The following is a 19,457-nucleotide window of genomic DNA, read 5'->3' as shown; positions in this document are numbered from 1 at the left end:
CAGTTTTGAACTGACAATTATATAAAATCGCCAGTTTGAAAAAGCATTTATGTGTATATGCCAGATTGAATTAGAAATTTTTATAACTGTCATCTACCTGTATAATTGAACTGAAAATTTCACATCAGTAGTTGACAGTTTGAACTGGCAATTTAGTAGAATTATCATTACCTGACAATTACTTTGTGTAATTGACAGTGCAAAACTGTAGTTAACAGTTTAAACTGGGAGTTATTCTGAATAATTATCAATTTGAAATGACAATCATGTAATTGCCAGTTTGAACTGGCAATTTCTATAACTGTCAGTTGATTTTAAAATTGTGAGTTTGAACTGGAAATAATGTACAATTATACATAATTTTTAGCGTGAACTAATAATTCCACATAGGTAGTCAACAGTTTGAACCAGCAATTTATATAATTGTCAGTTTGAAGTGACAGTAACTTTGTATAATTATCAGTTTGAACTGGCCATTATGTGTAATTGCCAGTTTGAACAGACAATTACTCCGTATAATTATCAATTTCAACTGAAATTTATGTAAAATCGCCAGTTTGAAAAGGCAATTTTTCATTTGCCAGTTTGAACTGACAATTTTCATAACTGTCAGGTAACTGTGAGTTTGAACTGGGAATTATGTCCAATTATACATAATTGCCGGCTTGAACTGACAATGTTACATAGGTAGTCAACAGTTTGAACTGGCAATTAAGTATAATTGTCAGTTTGGTCAATTTAAAACGACAATTATGTATGATCGCTAGTTTGGAAAGGCAATTGTGTGTAACTGCCAGTTTGTATAATTTTGAGTTTGAACTAGCAATTATGTGCAATCATACATAATTTACAGCTACAACTGACAATCTTACATACGTATTTAACAGTTTCAACTAGCAATTAAGTACAATTGTCAGTTTTACTTGGCGATTACTTTATATAATTGTGAGCTTTAAACTGACAATTGTATAGTTGTAGTTAATCTGTATAATAATCAAGTTAAAAATGACAATTATGTGAAATCGCCAGTTTTATCATGTGTAATTACCAGTTGGAACTGCCAATTTTGATAACTGTCCGATACTTGTATAATTATGAGTTTGAACTGGCAATTATGTGCAATCGTACATAAATGACAGCTTGAACTGACGATTTTACATAAGTATTTAACAGATTTAAATGGCAATTAAGTGTAATTGGCAGTTTGACCTGGCAATTACGAAATGTTTCTTGCATATCGCTCAGCGCTTTCGTAAGATGAAGAGTTTAAGAGTAAAAAGATATGTGAGAACATCTGAATGCAATCAGCAGTAGCTAGGATTTGTGTCAACATCTGACGATAAAACGAATCTTCAGATTTCAAATAACAGTTAGGAAAAAGTAGTATTCCAAAAAATTGGAAGGGAAGAAAAACATCCTGGAATTACAAACTATAGAAAAGATAAAATTCCATCATTGGCAAAACTGATGAAGCAGACATAGCAAAAGGTAGAATTTAGAAAACATGATTTTTTGCGATTGGCAGCTGTTTTTTGCTGACACCGGGGATTACAGAATAGATCAAGATTAGGAGTGGAGCGAATTTTTGAATTTCAAATAGTTATTGGGCAAACGGTGGGACGTTTTACTGCAATAGAAAACTGGAGATTATTAGTGGAAGTATAATAGGTAGAATATAAGGAATTTACAGATGACAACTGGCAAAAATAATATGATTTTCGTCGAATATGGGGAAGGACAAAAAAGCATAGCAAATTTTCAGGTTTCAGATAGTAGCTGGGGAAAATACAAAGTAGTGAATCTTGTAGTTAGGCAAACAAGTATTTCTGCCATAAAAAAAACAGAAAATACAAGACTGCAATTGGCAGCAGCTAAAAAAAAGTTTGGTAGGTGAAAAAATGGGAGAACAAGGATGAAACTTCAAGTAGTCACCATGCCACCCCACCAACTTACCCTGAAAGCACCGTCCACCTCCCCTACATCAACCTCCAGCGCCTCCTTCTTCCTCCTCAACGAACCAGTCTTGACGAAATTCTTCCGCACGTCCTCGGCCACACTGTCGAAATCCTCGACCGCCGACCTGAAGCTCTCGTCTTCCTTACTGACACCGTAAAACGCGCCAGTTTCCAAAGCGGCGTCTTTATTTTTAGCCGCCGATTGCGTGGCGTCGACAACTTCGATTGGGCAATTGCCGCGGAAGCTGCCGTCGTCGTAGATCTCGCGGACGACGCTCGATTGCTTTTCGAGCACGGCCACCACGGCCGCGACCACGTTGCCCGCGCCCGCCTGGCACTTCAGGTCTCTCATGGCGACGAGGCGGGTACGTCCGACTCTGGTGACTCCGGACGATTATTATCAATTTGGCACGATCCTTCGTCAAAACGATGACGCAAGAGACGGGGTTTCGTCGAGATCGAATTTATTGGAGCGGTAGGCTGTGAAGGAATATACACACGATTGAATTGGCGATACTTTTGAGCGAGAACTGGGCTTGGTTACTTGGGATTGATTGAGATTGTACGGTCATGTGAGGAAGATTTTAGCGGCATGCAGACAGGAATTGAATTCTGAAAAAAGTACCACCCAGAGCAGGATTCGAACCTACGACACCCCGATTACCAGTCAGGTACTCTCCCAACTGAGCCACCCAGGCTGACGTGAGGATCCATCAGCATTGTCTGTCTGCATGCCGCTAAAATCTTCATTTCATAATATTTCAGACACTTGACGCTCCGGGAAATGGATATGTTGAATCCCTCCAGCTATAGAGTCATTCGGGGCAACTGTGCGCACTTTTGCCTTTCAAGCCATACCCTGTTTCAAATGTTGAAGCTAGGAAAATTAAAACATATTCATAAGATAGAGAATTTTCTAATCTATAAAAAAACATCAAAAAGCCAACAAACAAAAACGTTTTCTTTCCGCAAAAAGAAATTTAATGGTGAAAGTCGGAGTGCGTTCACATGCCCCGTATTGCGGGTAAGTGTGCGCACCCTCACGGGGTAAGTGAACGCAGTGCTTAGCGAACCACACAATCAAAACAAATTACAAAATAATGTCATCAAAATGTTACAATATTAGAGAAATGCTGTTTATTGTCAATACAGAAGCGCCTTTTTATAAGCACTGCATTATTGTTAGTGCTACAATTCCTGGTGAACACAACACTTGATACATTCCCCCGTTGGTGGCTCTTCATATTTTTCCGAACAAATAGGACAATATTGATCGAGTCTTAACCAAGAAAATCAACAATGTCATAATTTATTCCTCACTGAACTAATGCCCATATAATGAATCTATGCGCACACTTACCCGCGCACACTTTCCCCAGTAAGCCAAAATTTGAATTGACGTTCTTAAAGAGTTGAGCAGCAAAGAGAACCTAAAATTTTTTATTATATATTTAGATTAATATGCGCATGATCGAATAAAATATTGTTTAACACTGTCGTACTCGGAATTTGGACCTGGCAGAATTTGCAGAGATGCTGAATATTAACAAGAAAACTAGTCAATTTGATTGATTGCAAATAAAAAGTTGACGAAACGTCGCACGGTGCGCTAGTATGAAAAACTAATTTGGGGATTCTGCGCCCTTGCTTCACCCAAATGAACCCCTCTTTCATACATTGCATAGTCGAGATATACGCACTGCGCACACTTACCCACTGCGCTCAGTTACCCCGAATGACTCTATATAACATTTCCAATCGCTTTCGAACGCCGCAGTTCGGAAGTGATAATACTAACACGACTAACACGTGAATTCTGAAGATAGTGGTTTCCAGACAATGCGGATGGATCCTCACGTCAGCCCGGGTAGCTCAGTTGGAAGAGTACCTGACCGGTAATCGGGGGATCGTAGGTTCGAATCCTGCTCTGAGTGGTACTTTTTTCAGAATTCAATTCCTGTCTGCATGCCGCTAAAACCTTCCTTACATTATATTTTCAGACACTAACTATCATCACAATTGTACGGTCATTTTTATACAGGGGATCCGTACGAGCAGTGGACTGTCTCCTGCAGTACGAGGATATATTGAAAAATTCTTAACCTCCAATAGAACCAAACAAGATTTCAATGTTAAAATATTCTACAAAACAAGGAAGGAGAACTGTGTGTACTGCACTCCAGTTTAAGCGCCTAACCGGGCGTATCGGTAGAATGATATACACTGCGCAAAAAAATTAACGCACATTCTGAAAATCTCAATTTAAATGAAAGTTAACTCTACATTGACTTTTATATCTTATTTTTTATGTTCTCACGGGAAGGTTTTGAACGAAACAAGAAACATTAAATGGAAGATAAATTCAGGATTTCACCGAATCTTATGTGAAAGAAGAGAAATGAACAATTTTCAAAATACTGAAATGCTGATAAGTGATTTAATACTTGGTATTTCCACCCCTTGCGTTAATTACAGCTCGGCAACGACGGTTCATACTCAAAATGAGTGATCTTAAAATGTTCTGATCTAATCCTTCCCAGATTTCTCCGAGTTGGATTCCTGAGTCATTAAGAGTAGCTGGATGATTTTCTGAACTTCTCAGCCTTCTATTGAGGTTGTCCCAAACCTGCTCGATCGGATTGAGATCTGGATTTCTTGCTGGCCATTCCATTCGAGGTACTCCTGAACGATGCGCGCACGATGGGGTCTGGCATTATCGTCCATAAAAATGAAATTTTCACCAATTTATGGGGCAAATGGCACTATATGCTCTTCAAGAATGTTCCTTATATACTTATCAGCATTCATAGCTCCATTATCAACGACCGCTAGGTCTGTGCGAGCAGTCAAAGATATTCCACCCCATACCATAATCGATCCTCCCCCGAAACCAGTAGTATTCAGGAAATTGCACTGAGCATATCTTTCATGTGGACGTCTGTGTACAAGGGAACGTCGATCACAATGGTAGAGGCAGAATCTAGACTCATCTGTGAAGAGAACTCTTTCCCAATCGGCCTCTCCCCAATGGATATGCTCTCTCGCAAAATCCAAACGCGCCCTTCGATGGGCTGGGGTAAGAGCTGGGCCTCTTGCCGCGACACGAGGCCTTAAATCATATTCTCTGAGGCGATTTCTTAATGTCTGAGTGCTAATTTGCACCTCATGAGTTTGCTCAAGCTGAATTTGAAGGAGGCGAGCGGTTGCAAACCGTTGTCTCAACGAAGAAACTCTCAAGTAACGTTCTTGAATGTCAGTTGTTACCCGTGGTCTACCCTGTCCTGGTCTTCGGACATTCATACCTGTCTCCCTGAATCGCTGCAACATTCTGGACACACTTGTATGGGAAACTCCAAACTTTTATGCAATTCTTGTGTTTTTTCTGAGGTAATCTTTAAACTTATGTGAAAATATCAAAGAATGAACACCAATCAAAGTTCCTAATCCTTCCAGGCGTTATAGATCAAAGAACCAGCCGACTGATTTAAACTGAAAATTAACTTCTGGTAGATTTCAGAATTTCTATCAATTAGATTTTCCACAGTCTTCTCCGGGATATTTCTCCATAAACTTCGGAAACACTTACTTCTTCCCCCCTTTTTTCTTCGATTATATTCATTCCTTGTTCAAATCAGGAACGAGAAAGAACAGATTCCGAATGTAATGAAATACCGACGAAGATTTATCGCATATTTTATACCACAGTCGTTCCCTTCTCTAAACTGCCTCGGTTTCAGTTCTATTTCGGAAACAAAAAGGCCTTATGGATGGCCATTTCACTGTCGGATCGCTCGACAACTGCGTTATAAAAATGTCCCGGAATTTTATTTCGGGATACTCGAGGAATACACGGGTTTTAAAACATCGAACGAAGCCGACCGAGATTCGACTGAGTTTTGATTGAAGTGGAAAACCAACCAAACTGCTCGTGAAAAGTTGAGGATTTGATTTGCGTTTTCTATTTAGAACGATCCAATCTCATTTGAAATATGATTGGTCGTTGGTAGGGGTCGACTAAACAATGATGACAAATTTCTTGTCTTGTTTTGAGAAAAAGTCAAGAAATTTAGAAAATCTTGTTTTGACGTTTCTTTGGTATCTCCACACGCCACTTCACACAAGCTCGCATTGGCGTAACTATCATATAATCAGGTAATGCAACTTAAATAATAACAACGTTTCGGCACAAAAAGTTATTTTAAATAATCTTCTTTTTAACTTTACATATTACTATTATCTATTGATACGCCACTGCTAACGGACCCAGTTCTATCGATTCAACATGATTCTGCCACCTTCTACGTCATCACCCTCTCAATCGGTTTTAAACTGAATTGCAACTTATTTCTATATCTACTCTTGATTAACACAAAGTGGTTGTCTTATTTTACCATAAGTGACATTGACTCTTCAGTAAATTGAACGTCTGCTGAGCCATTTGGCTCCGATTCTGACTCAGAATATTCACCAACAAGCAATAGAGAGAAACGTAAGTTTTAGTGAAAATATAAAATGATCAGTGAAACTAAAGCTACTTCGACTAGGGAAAATGATGAACCTGTATCTGAAATCTAAACTGCGAAAGAGGCAGTAAAAGGAAAAACCAGCAACATTCAACAATTCAAGATAGTGGTAGGTACTAGTGGCAATATTGACAGAAAAAAATTCTGTTATTCTTTAGAAATTCAGGTGGACAAAGTACCAACTGCAAAAATAATAAACAAGACAAAATTATCCCTTGTTTTCATGAACATAAAAAAAGTGTGTGCCTGAAAGTAAAAACTGCAAATCTAGATTCCAATAGGGAATACTCGTTCTGACGAAAATGATGTATTTTTTATGAAATATCTTTGAAACGTCACATTTTGAAATAACCATTTCAACCGTTTCCCAAAAAAATTATTTCAAGCACTCAAAAATGAAATATAAAAATGGGTATTTGAAGGTTGAAGCGTTTTGTGCGGATTGCACAAGCTGGCAACATCGACTGAAATATGCCTTTATAATAAAGGACAACAAATGCATTATCTTGATGAGATAGACAAAGATAGCTGTCTATGATGTCAGCGACGAACGAGGAAGGTCGTAAAATTTTATGGGATTTTTATGGCCGGTTGCAGTTGAAGCTCGCCAGTAAGTACGCGCCTGTAGATCAACAGCTGTTATTTCATACACAAGCTGATCAGACACTGTTCTTTTCATTATCTTGTAGACGCTGTAGCCAAATCGTAAACTCCGCACAAAGCGATTTAAATTTTAAAACTCCATATTTGAAGGATGATTTGGAAGTTTCCCCGGTGAATTTAAAAAATGCATGAATGAAACTCATAATTATTCAGTTTAAACTTGCATATGGAGTGATAACCCAAATTGTGGAGAATTCCCCATTGGAGTTTTCACAAGATAATCAGTATTTTCAATTTACATTTTCCAGCAAAAAAATTGTGCAATGGATAGAAATAGGTATACTTCATTTAAATTTATTTTAGCAGTCGGTTGGCCATGAAATAATTTTCTCAAGTTTTTGTAACTAGAACGAAGTTAGGTTGGCACTCATGAAATGTCGTTAATGTCATAACGCAGTTGCCACAACTAATATCAATTTTTATTACGAAAATGCCGAAAGTGATTGAAAAATGAGACAGGGTTTCAGGAAGTGCTATTTAGAATTCAGGTCTGCTCATTCAAATAGTTATACTCTGATATTCTAAAATCCACAATACGTCAGACGCTAGCGAACATATTCAATGTAAGAGAATTTATATAATGTTTCATCTGAATCTAAACGACTTATATTTCAGCTGAATATTTCCACAATCAGAAAGATTGTGAATGAAGAGGATGACAAAGAATTTCCTTCTATTGGGAGACCCAAAAAAGTGGTGGCATTTGAGAATTTTATGTTTGAGTAAATTAATCCGAAAAGTTTACTACAGGATTTTCGATAAATGTCATCGGAGAATAGGTTCCCTAAAATGGATTTTTCTATTTTTCATTTGACTTGTCCTATACAATGTAAATGTCTTAAGGTACTAATAAATACCTAATTATTATTATTACATTTATTAAGATGAATAGCCACAAATACGCGCAAGTTGCCCAGTTGCATCTTAACTTGAAACTTCCTCCAATTCCTTTTACTTATATTGATGCAAGATGATTTTTGTTGAAGAATTTAACATTCTTGTAATTATCTGTTAATTCCTTCGGAAGATACCCATTTCCAACCACTGCATCATATGCATTTCATCTTCGGGTTAATATTTTTGAAATCTACAAATGATGTAAGCCAAAGAAGATAACGAACATTAACTCTCCTCAAGCTAGTGCATATTATGGTATTATACTGATCTCTTGTGTATTTTCCATGCAAAATAACTGGATTTGGTATGCCTTCAATCAGTTTGTATAAACTTCAATAGCGTTCGTCACATATTTTCCGAAGAGATTCGACATTGCGATAAAATACGTAATAACAGAAACTTTTACGTAGAACGGCAACATAGCGTTGATTTAAAACCCAAAAATGTTTTGACAAGCTTCATAACCCCACTTTTTCGTACTATACAGAGTGAAATGTGTCAAATTTCCATGGCCAACCGACTGCTAAAATAAAGTTGAATGAAGTATATATATCATTATTTTCACAAATAAGCACGTTTTGGCGTGTTCCTGGTAAGACAAGATGTTTCAAGATTTATTGTTTTTTTGACAAGTGAATCTTGTCTTGAAACCAAGACAAGATCTTGAAATTTCAATACTTTTAATGATCTCTTCATCAATTCTGTTCTGAGATAGATGCATGTCTGACCCTCAAAAACAAAACAAACTAATAAGCACTCCCTCTGAACCCTATCCCAATTTCCACGAAATATTCTTTAGGCAAGTATGGCCGAAAGTATCCGTCAGGAAAGCCGATTTCATTTCCTCCATCATGACTCACGATCTACGTTACCGTTTTCCAGATATTATTACGTGCTTCAAATTATCAGAAGGCCTCATTGAAATTCACCTGTCATATTCGCATTCCGATCGGCGTAATGGCAAAGATAAAACGAACCCGCTAACAATGATCTGAGACGGAATATATCGATAAAAGTCTCGGTAATCCGGATTCCATGAATGTCACGTTGAGTGTCACGACACCCAGTTGTAACAGTTTACATTAAGTGTAAATAAATGTTTATCGTGTTAATGACTTGTACCCCGAAGGAAAAACACTGATAGATCATCGAAGCGTTAAAAATTGTCGTGTGTATCGGGAAAGAAAACTCTGATTGATAACCGGGATTTTTATTCGATGAAACAACATAAAAAGATTGGAAATACTTATGGTAGAAAGTGGAGTCACACCCAGGCTCTCTGAAACACCCTGTATTCAGGGTGAGTCTTCGACTCGTACAAATTTGTGAACAGTAGATGCTTGAGGTCAAAAGAAACACTTTTTTCCTTTAGCATTTTTTTCCGATTCAGTCCTGATAAAAAGTTATAGCCATGTTCAGTTTTCATGATGAGTGTTTCTTTTGACCTCAAGAATCTACTCTTGAAATATTTGTACGGGTCGAAGACTCACCCTGTATATGAAAATAGGTTTCTTCAAACATTCTTCATGAATTCAGGAATTCTTCTTCGAAACTTTTTAATCTTAACAGGGACACAAAAAAGCTAAAGGTGGGAATTCATAATCAATCACCCTGTACCTTAGAGGGAATCTTCTTGATAGGCGGATATTTTCAAAAGGTTGATTTAACTAAGAGCTAGATGCCTTGCATGGGGGTTACTTTGAAAAACCTAGACATCTTCCTGAAAATTATAAAGAACTACTACATCGCGAGGATAATTTGGTCATGAATATTTTCTTTGTGGGAAAACCTGGTTGATACCATTTGTGTATTTCCCCGACAAATGCTGCCACAACATACACTGGCATACTAGGTTATTGACGGAAATTCAAATGAAACATGTTACATGTAAGCCAATGGTTCAGCCATATATAACAGGGGTTATTTACCCCTTTATATCATGCATCACAGTAATACAGTACCTATTCTCGCTCTCTAGGTCTGTCACCAAACAAACATGTGTCGATATGATTTGCAGTCGAAATAAAATGAAAAATTATCATGTATGTCATTCATTGGTAGATGAAAGTTATACCTATACTTCATTCAAATTTATTTTAGCAGTCGGTTGGCCATGAAATAATTTTCTCAAGTTTTTGTAACTAGAACGAAGTTAGGTTGGCACTCATGAAATGTCGTTAATGTCATAACGCCGTTGCCACAACTAATATCAATTTTTATTACGGAAATGCCGAAAGTGATTGAAAAAAGAGACAGGGTTTCAGGAAGTGCTATTTAGAATTCAGGTCCGCTCATTCAGATAGTTATACCCTGATATTCTAAAATCCACAATACGTCAGACGGTAGCGAACATATTCAATGTAAGAGAATTTATATAATGTTTCATCTGAATCTAAACGACTTATATTTCAGCTGGATATTTCCACAATCAGGAAGATTGTGAATGAAGAGGATGACAAAGAATTTCCTTCTATTGGGAGACCCAAAAAAGTGGTGGCATTTGAGAATTTTATGTTTGAGTGAATTAATGCGAAAAGTTTACTACAGGATTTTCGATAAATGTCATCCGAGAATAAGTTTCCTAAAATGGATTTTTCTATTTTTCATTTGATTTGTCCTATACATTGTAAATGTCTTAAGGTACCAATAAATACCTAATTATTATAATTGTATCAATGTATCAAGATGAATAGCCACAAATACGCGCCAGTTGTCCTGTTAATTGCTTATTCATGTGAAATTTTTCAAATTTATGTTCAAAGGTGAAGTTCATCTTGATTTAAATTCCTTTTACTTATATTAATGCAAGATGATTTTTGTTGAAGAATTTAACATTCTTGTAATTATCTGTTAATTCCTTCGCGAGATACCCATTCCCAACCACTGCATCATATGCATTTCATCTTCGGGTCAATATTTTTGAAAACTACAAATGATGTTAGCCAAAGAAGATAACGAACATTAACTCTCCTCAAGCTAGTGCATATTATGATATACTGATCTCTTGTATTTTCCATGCAAATAACTGGATTTGGTATGCCTTCAATCAGTTTGTATAAACTTCAATTATGTTCGTCACATATTTTCCGAAGAGATTCGACATTGTGATAAACTACGTATTATAATAACAGAAACTCTTACGTAGAACGTAGAACGGGCAACATAACGTTGATTTAAAACCCAAAAATGTTTTGACAAGCTTCGTAACCCCACATTTTCGTACTATACAGAGTGAAATGTGTCAAATTTCCATGGCCAACCGACTGCTAAAATAAAAGTGAATGAAGTATATATCTAATATAATAAAAAATACCTATACAAATCAATCCAAACGATGTGATTGGACATTTGACTTGCGTAGACATTTCAACGGAAGATTCTCTTTACCATTTTTTTCAATATACAGTGGACTCTCGATAAGTCGAACTCCCAGGGACCACAAAAAACTGTTCGACTTATCTATAGTTCGGCTCACCAAACGTTCGAGTTATTGAGGTGGGAGTTCGACTCATTGAGGGAAAAACTTGAGATAATAATGATCATCGTTAGTCAACGAGAACCACACGACGGCTTTATAAACAAATAAGGAATGAATGGAATGTTTTTCAACCGCTTAGGACTAAGCGGTTCAAAAACACATTATGATAGCTGCCACATGTGGTGATTGGTTTGCGTAATCCTTTTAACTTTCATTCTTTAGATCAAATAGTTCGACTCATTGAGGCGATGGTGGTCAGGAGTACGACTCATAGAGGTGGAGATTTTCGCAGAGCCTTTCCAGCAGTTCGACTCATGTATTAGTCTCTCTAGTCCCAAGAACACTGTTCGACTCATTGAGGTGAAATTACACAGGGTGAGATACGCATGAATCGGGACCGGAGAAACAGTTCGACTTATCAAAGAGTTCGACTTACCGATGTTCGACTTATCGAGAGTTCACTGTATTTATACAGGGTGTCCCAGGCTTTATGGGAATAAATTCGGATTCAGGTACACCTTAAAATGAGACGAAAAGTTCCTGTAGGAAGTCAAAAAAGGTTATTGTACGAGTCAAGGTATAAAACAATTTATATTACTCAGCGCATTGAGATTCATTCTCAAAATATTTCTGCAGCAGTATTCCAAAAAGACCAAAATGTGGCAAGAATGAACCGAATCAGGCTAATGAAAGGGGATAATTGAAAAATTTTCCGATAACTATTTCCGCTTCGGACATTGTTTCACCAATTATTCAAACAATCAATACATGCGCATATTGTTTGTTAGGATCCAGTCGAGCGTGAGAGGCTGAACGCAAATACCAGCCTGCAGAGCTGAATGCAGCAGGAGCGATATCATTGAATTGTTCCCGTAGAAATACACGGCGGGGTCGTAAATTATGCGAAAAATCTTCCTGGTTTCAAATTATTCATGGAATTGAAGAATATGATGATGAAACGCGAAACAAAGAGAAATAATTGAGAAATGTTGGTTTGGAAAGCAATCAAAGAAGCTACCGCTTGTATCTGTCGTCCAAATACAGAGTGGGCCATTGAAAACGGCTCTGTAGGTGAGAGTGAGTCTTTGACTCGAACAAATATTTTAGCAGTAGTAGTACAAACCACTTAACTAATTTTCTGTAAAAATAAATTACTTATTTGAGTCTTTCTTTATAAAATAATTCATTGATAAATGATAATTGATGAATCGATTTACATATACTTCATTCAAATTTATTTTAGCAGTCGGTTGGCCATGAAATAATTTTCTCAAGTTTTTGTAACTAGAACGAAGTTAGCTTGGCACTCATGAAATGTCGTTAATGTCATAACGCCGTTGCCACAACTACTATCAATTTTATTACGAAAATGCCGAAAGTGATTGAAAAAAGAGACAGGGTTTCAGGAAGTGCTATTTAGAATTCAGGTCCGCTCATTCAAATAGTTATACCCTGATATTCTGAAATCCACAATACGTCACACGGTAGCGAACATATTCAATGTAAGAGAATTTATATAATGTTTCATCTGAATCTAAACGACTTATATTTCAGCTGGATATTTCCACAATCAGAAAGATTGTGAATGAAGGGGATGACAAAGAATTTCCTTCTATTGGGAGACCCAAAAAAGTGGTGGCATTCGAGAATTTTATGTTTGAGTGAATTAATGCGAAAAGTTTACTACAGGATTTTCGATAAATGTCATCGGAGAATAAGTTCCCTAACATGGATTTTTCTATTTTTCATTTGACTTGTCCTATACAATGTAAATGTCTTAAGGTACTAATAAATACCTAATTATTATTATTACATCAACGTATTAAGATGAATAGCCACAAATACTCGCAAGTTGCCCTGTTATTGGTTTATTCATGTGAAATTTTTGTTCAAAGGTGAAGTTCATCTTAACTTGAAACTTCCTTAAATTACTTTTACTTATATTGATGCAAGATGATTTTTGTTGAAGAATTTAACATTCTTGTAATTATCTGTTAATTCCTTCGGGCGATACCCATTCCCAACCATTGCATCATATGCATTTTATCTTCGAGTTAATATTTTTGAAATCTACAAATGATGTAAGCCATAGAAGATAACGAACATCAACTCTCCTCAAGCTAGTGCATATTATGATATTATACTGATCTCTTGTATTTTCCATGCAAATAACTGGATTTGGTATGCCTTCGATCAGTTTGTATAAACTTCAATTATGTTCGTCACATATTTTTCGAAGAGATTCGACATTGTGATAAAATACGTAATAACAGAAACTTTTACGTAGAACGGGCAACATAGCGTTGATTTAAAACCCACCAAAAATGTTTTGACAAGCTTCATAACCCCACATTTTCGTACTATACAGAGTGAAATGTGTCAAATTTCCATGGCCAACCGACTGCTGAAATAAAAGTGAATGAAGTATAATTCCATGCGTTTTTTGGTAGACCCTTTGTGGAGCTCAGTTACTGGATCGAAAAAATTCACTCTCACGTCATAGAGCGTTACATAATTCTCAGAAATACCCTAAGTTTTTCGTGGTCCCATACAGGCTACTTCGAAGCCCCTGCTACCACTTCCTCGAGGCGCGTTTGTAAACAAATGTCTATTTCTGTAACGCGACCAAGCACATCCGCCGATATACCACTGCAACAAATGGCGACGAATCCATCAATCCCAAGTACGTCGCCAAAGTTACCAACCAATTCGCACAAAACGCACACATTTCGCTCGCAGCACCGAACCCTGGCTTCCGGATGTTCGCACTACGAAAATCGCACACAAAAGGACCGCTGCTGAGATACCGTAACAACGAGCGGGACTGGGAGACTGGTGACACCTCGACAGGAGTGCACACGAGTATGAGCGCCCCGACTCCGAGCTGTCGCGCGACAACTGCTTAAAATAACTCGACTTAATTGAGGGAATATTTGAGAGTACTTGCGTATGTTTGCGATGCAACTGTCTGGCGAATGTCGGTACAAGATACGCCCGTATGGAGACGATAGAGTCTCTGGCTGCACCGACGGCTGTTTATCTGGTAGACTTTGTTTTATTTATCACGAAGCCGTGCCCTTTGCGCGCTTCAACTTGAATATTTTAGAGCTAGGGTGAGCAGCTCAGTAATTATACGAGGATATATTGGAAAATTCTTAGCCTACTATAGAACCAAACAAAATTTCAATGTCAAAATATTTTATTACTCAACATATTCTCCTCTTCAAATCTGTTATCCATCCTGTTCATTGGAGTTTGATAGATAATGAAAAAGACGAAATTTTCGTGTCTGCTCCAAATTCTTCATTAAAAATTGCATTGGAGAAGATACATATCACAAAGGCAAAACACAACACCCCAACTAAACTTCTGAACACCCAGCAAGAGTTCCCTGAACTGCTTATTTGTCCGCATTTGCTCGGCTTTCTCCCATCGCGATGACTCCAATTCCATCCTTCCCCCTTTTTTCCCAATTTTGATATTTCACACAACCCGATATTCGCCACTCAACAGAAACTCAGTCATTTTTGTGTTTTTCTGTGGTTTCTGCGCTTCTTTCTGCTCGTTCTGTTTGCCTTTGTTGATCCCTGATAATGTGACATATTTACTTTCATCTTTTCTTGACAGATAATTTCGGTTATAATTCTAAACATGTAAGTTACTTTCCTTAAATTTCTTTTACAATTCGACTCTCAATATATTATGTTGATTTACTGTTTTGTCTTTGTACTGTTGTTTTCTCTTTCCATGTACTTTTCTGTTGCTGTCTTTTACTTTATTACTGTTTTCATACATCTTTGTATTTGTCTGCAGATGCCTGAAGAATACATGCCGAAACATATGTAGCAATTTTCAATAAAGAATTTTGAGCAGACACGAAAATTTCGTCTTTTTTATTATTCTCCTCTTAATTGGATACATTTATTACTGCGAACCTGGAACGTCTCGGGACCTTTAAAAAAAATGATTCTTCTTGCTCTGCAAACCAGACCTCCACAGCTCTTATTACCTTCTCGTTGGAAGAAAAATTACGACCTTTTAAACTTTTTTTCAAATGAGGAAAGAGATGATAGTCGGATGGAGCCAAATCTGGTGAATAAGGTGGATGATCTAGTAATTCAAACCCTAAATCACGAATTTTTTGCATGGCAACATGAGATTTGTGTGCAGGGGCGTTGTCCTGCAAAAACAAAACACCTTTGGATAGCTTTCCGAGTCTTTTCTCTTTATTTTTTTCGCGTAGAGTGGTCAGTAATATCGAATAATAATCTTCGGTTAATGTTCTACCCTTATCCAAAAAATAAATCATGATTACTCCATGGCAATCCCAAAAAACTGAAGCAAGAACTTTTCCAGCAGATTTTTTGACACGAAACTTCTTAGATCTTGGAAAACCAGAGTGTCGCCATTCCATCGATTGTTGCTTTGTTTCTGGATCGTAAAAATGTACCCAAGTCTCATCCATAGTAACAATTCGGTTTAAGAAGTCTACATCGTTTTCAAATCGAACACAGATGGAACGCGATGCTTCTACCCTTGCACGCTTTTGGTCAACATTCAAACATTTGGGGATCCATTTTGCAGTAATTTTTCTCATGTCCAAATTGACGTGAACTATACGGTGAACGCGTTCGTGCTTCAGATATCCGTTTCAGCCCAATTCGACGGCGACGGTCTGATAAAATCATGTCATGAACTGCATCGATATTTTCGGGGACTGACACAGAAACTGGTCTTCCAGATCGGTCATCATCTCCAATGGAAAATTTACCTCTTTTGAAGCTTGCAGTCCAATTCTTCACGGTCGCATACGAAGGACATTGATCACCAAGGGTATTGAGCATATCTTCGTAAATCTGCTTAACTCTTAACCCTTTTAAATACAGGTACTTGATGATGGCTCGATACTCCAATTTTTCGATTTTCACAATTTCGATGGACATCTTCTTTCTTTCAATTCTTTGTGTAACTCTGGTTTACTTCTTTGACCTCAAACTTCACACTGACACTTCTAATGAGTTATTGTTCTTCGCTAATGTAACGCAATATTTTTTTATGCATGGAACTGGTCTAGGCTGACTAGATATCAATACATCCTCGTAACATGAGGATAATCTGATATTCGATGCACTGTAAATTTAAAGTCGAAATACACACGAGCAATATTCGACGTAATGAACAGGAATTTCGTCGCACTTATGGACGTACAGTCGAATACAGTGACTCTATCAAACACAGTGGCGACAATTGGAAATTTAGCAAGAATATGGCGGCTTAGAAGCACAGATTTCAATGCTATGATCTCTAATTCGGAATGCGGATTGGCTCACGTCACGTCATGTGAACAAATCCGCCATATTCTTGCTAAAACGATGAAAAACGAGACCACAATTGTCGCCACTGTGTTTGATAGAGTCACTGTACAGTCGAAGTGTCTTGAGCAACCCTCAGACAGTCACGCCCTCTACGATTCCATAGCGGAACGAAGGAACTTTGCCCTATACAGAAACCTACAGTCTTTACTGAAGTCTCGTTTCGTGGTCTTCAGTCTGAGCATCCTTCCCTTCTGCCGATGTCAATCCATTATTGTAGCTTATTGGAATTTCTCGTGCCACCCATTGGATTATAAACGCGGGACGGTGTTAGTGTGTTTCCTGTTTCCGAGAAGGATGGGGCGAGCATGGAAATGCGGAAAACGTGGAACAGATGTTCCTGAGTTGGGTTTCAGACCAAGGCCCGTATGGAAACTTCGGTAACTTTTCTGTTGATTATTACACTTTTATCGAACATCCAGCAGCGCTACAAACATGTACATCCGAACTACGTGGATGCATTGAGAACTTCCCAAGCCTTTTATTGGGAATTCCAATGTAGATAGATTGCAGCGACATGGTGAAGAAACTTCCAACTAAATCGTTATTCCACAAATAAATCCATTTGTCTCAGTTGATAGTTGTTTTTTTTTTCTCAATTTTGAGGATTGTTTGCCGAAACTGGATTCAAGGGTGTTAATAATCAGCAATTTTATTTCAATAAGTGTCAATTTTTCTAAAAAAAAATTCTGACTATGTTCTGAATCTGCAAATGAGTTCAACATTAGTTTAACCAACACAGTAATCGTTCATAGTAAGGCTTCTAAACAAAAAACTATCATAGCCCTACAAGAAATGAGTCTGTTGAACTATTCAGTGTCATGAGGACCATATTTTGTCTGAGCGTTATAATCAAACATACGTCTCCTGAAAACACAAAACAGAAAATTTGATTAAAATGCAAAAAGTGAGTCCACTCTCGAATATCCATTTAAATTTTTTTCAGTGTGAAAGCGAGATCTTGTCGAAGAACTAAAAATGACTGTTTCAAGCAAGATACTTCTGAAAAATGATAAATTGACAATCCTCTCATTTAAATTATAGATAAAAATGACTGCAGCTCCAACAAAACGCAATTATTTAATTCTACTTCTGCGAATCGATACTTTCTATGGCTATAAATTTCTGCCTTTCATTGTCATCACCGTCTATTGAATACTAGTAGGTTCGTGTTCAGAATATAATAAGCAGACTCATTAATTCTTGTTATCTTGTTTGCGTTAACCGACAAGACATCGATAGAGGAAAAAATGTATTTTCTATTTCACTACTCTGCTTCTATAATAATTATATACAGGGTGATCCAACGACAACTAACATCTCGATTTTCCGATACTTTTGTAAAATTTCATTCGTGCTTTGGCCTGATCCTATCGAATCAATGAATAAACGCTCCAAAATTTTTCGTTTTTACAAGGGTGGCGCGTAAGAAACATATTGAGTCAGTTATAACATACTTCCCCGGCGTGTAATCTCTGGAAAACACTGACTCCCTCACAAAAGATCGGTTCGCTTGTTCTGAAGGGAGTTTTCACAGTCCAACGAGCAATTCTTTCAGCAAAATCGTTAAACACATACATTAATCACTTATGCATCGGTTGATGTTGAACAGTTGATGGATGAGGGGTTTGGAAAGGATTAACAAATGAGACTTTGGCTATACGAATTCCTAACGAACAATTATCGATTGGTGGTGGAAGAAAATATGAGAAGCATTCAACATTAATTTGAAAAAAATCGGACATACTTTCACTAGATGTTAGTCGAACATATATGATGATAAATCACTATAGTTTTGGACCTACAAGGAATGATTTCCTGCAAATCATATCAATTTTTTTCTACTATATAATAGTTAAAAGCTTATGGTAACTTTTAAAGGGGACAAATATGTGATTTATTATTAAGTTTTTCGTTCACGCTATATTTTTCGATGAAATATTTGTCAATTCGAAGAACATAGCTCTTCAGTTTGATATATGCATACTTCAATTATTGTTTGATCTCAATTGCCGGAGAATGAAGACAAAAAATATGAAAAACTGCTCAGTATTTGTACCTTAGATTTATAATTACCCTCCAAAATGTCCAAGGGGTGGAAACACTTACCTGAAAAAAAAAAACAACATAATGAGTACAGAAAAATTGTGATAAACGTAGAACATAAAGATAATATGACAAAATGTATAGTCTGAAAACGATCAATAAACTTGAAGAACGAAAATAATGTGTTAAAATGAGCACTCTGAAAACACTCTGATAGATGATAGATATTAAAAGTGTGTTGTTATTTTCAAAGCCACAACATTCTTGTTTTTCATTCTATAATTTGTGGTGGATTGCACAGGACATTATTTTCAGATTCAATAAGGAATTACATTTTCTGTTGAACAATTTCATCTGGAACAGAATGAAATGGATAATGTGTGGAAAGTATAATTTTTAACATATTATCTTTCTCTGTGGTTAAAAACTTGACAGTTTATGTAGAAAATGGTAAAGCAGGTGCTTAGAATAACGTCTAGATTGAGAAGATCAGCCTTCTAACAATGACAATGACCGTTGCAAA

At 36.9% G+C, this 19,457-nt stretch overlaps 1 protein-coding gene across 7 annotated transcripts in view; it reads right to left on the bottom strand.

Annotated features, from left to right (window-relative positions):
* Positions 1 to 14,238, bottom strand: part of LOC123309066 (liprin-beta-2) — a 42,345-nt gene extending 28,107 nt beyond the window's left edge. For 3 of the 7 annotated variants that reach the window (XM_044891920.1, XM_044891921.1, XM_044891918.1), the window contains exon 1: positions 1,954 to 2,491. In XM_044891920.1, coding sequence (XP_044747855.1) covers positions 1,954 to 2,307 — 354 coding nt within the window. In that variant the 5' untranslated portion in view covers positions 2,308 to 2,491. Of the gene's footprint in view, positions 1 to 1,953; positions 2,497 to 14,221 lie in introns of those variants that run through there. The other 4 variants (XM_044891916.1, XM_044891919.1, XM_044891922.1 and 1 more) reach the window with 4 other exon arrangements.
* Between the last annotated feature and the right edge of the window lie 5,219 nt (positions 14,239 to 19,457).

Source organism: Coccinella septempunctata, chromosome 3 (assembly GCF_907165205.1).
Source record: "Coccinella septempunctata chromosome 3, icCocSept1.1, whole genome shotgun sequence".
NCBI lineage: Eukaryota > Metazoa > Arthropoda > Insecta > Coleoptera > Coccinellidae > Coccinella > Coccinella septempunctata.
Note: the sequence above shows the minus strand (reverse complement) of the source record. Positions and strands in the feature narration are given on the sequence as shown.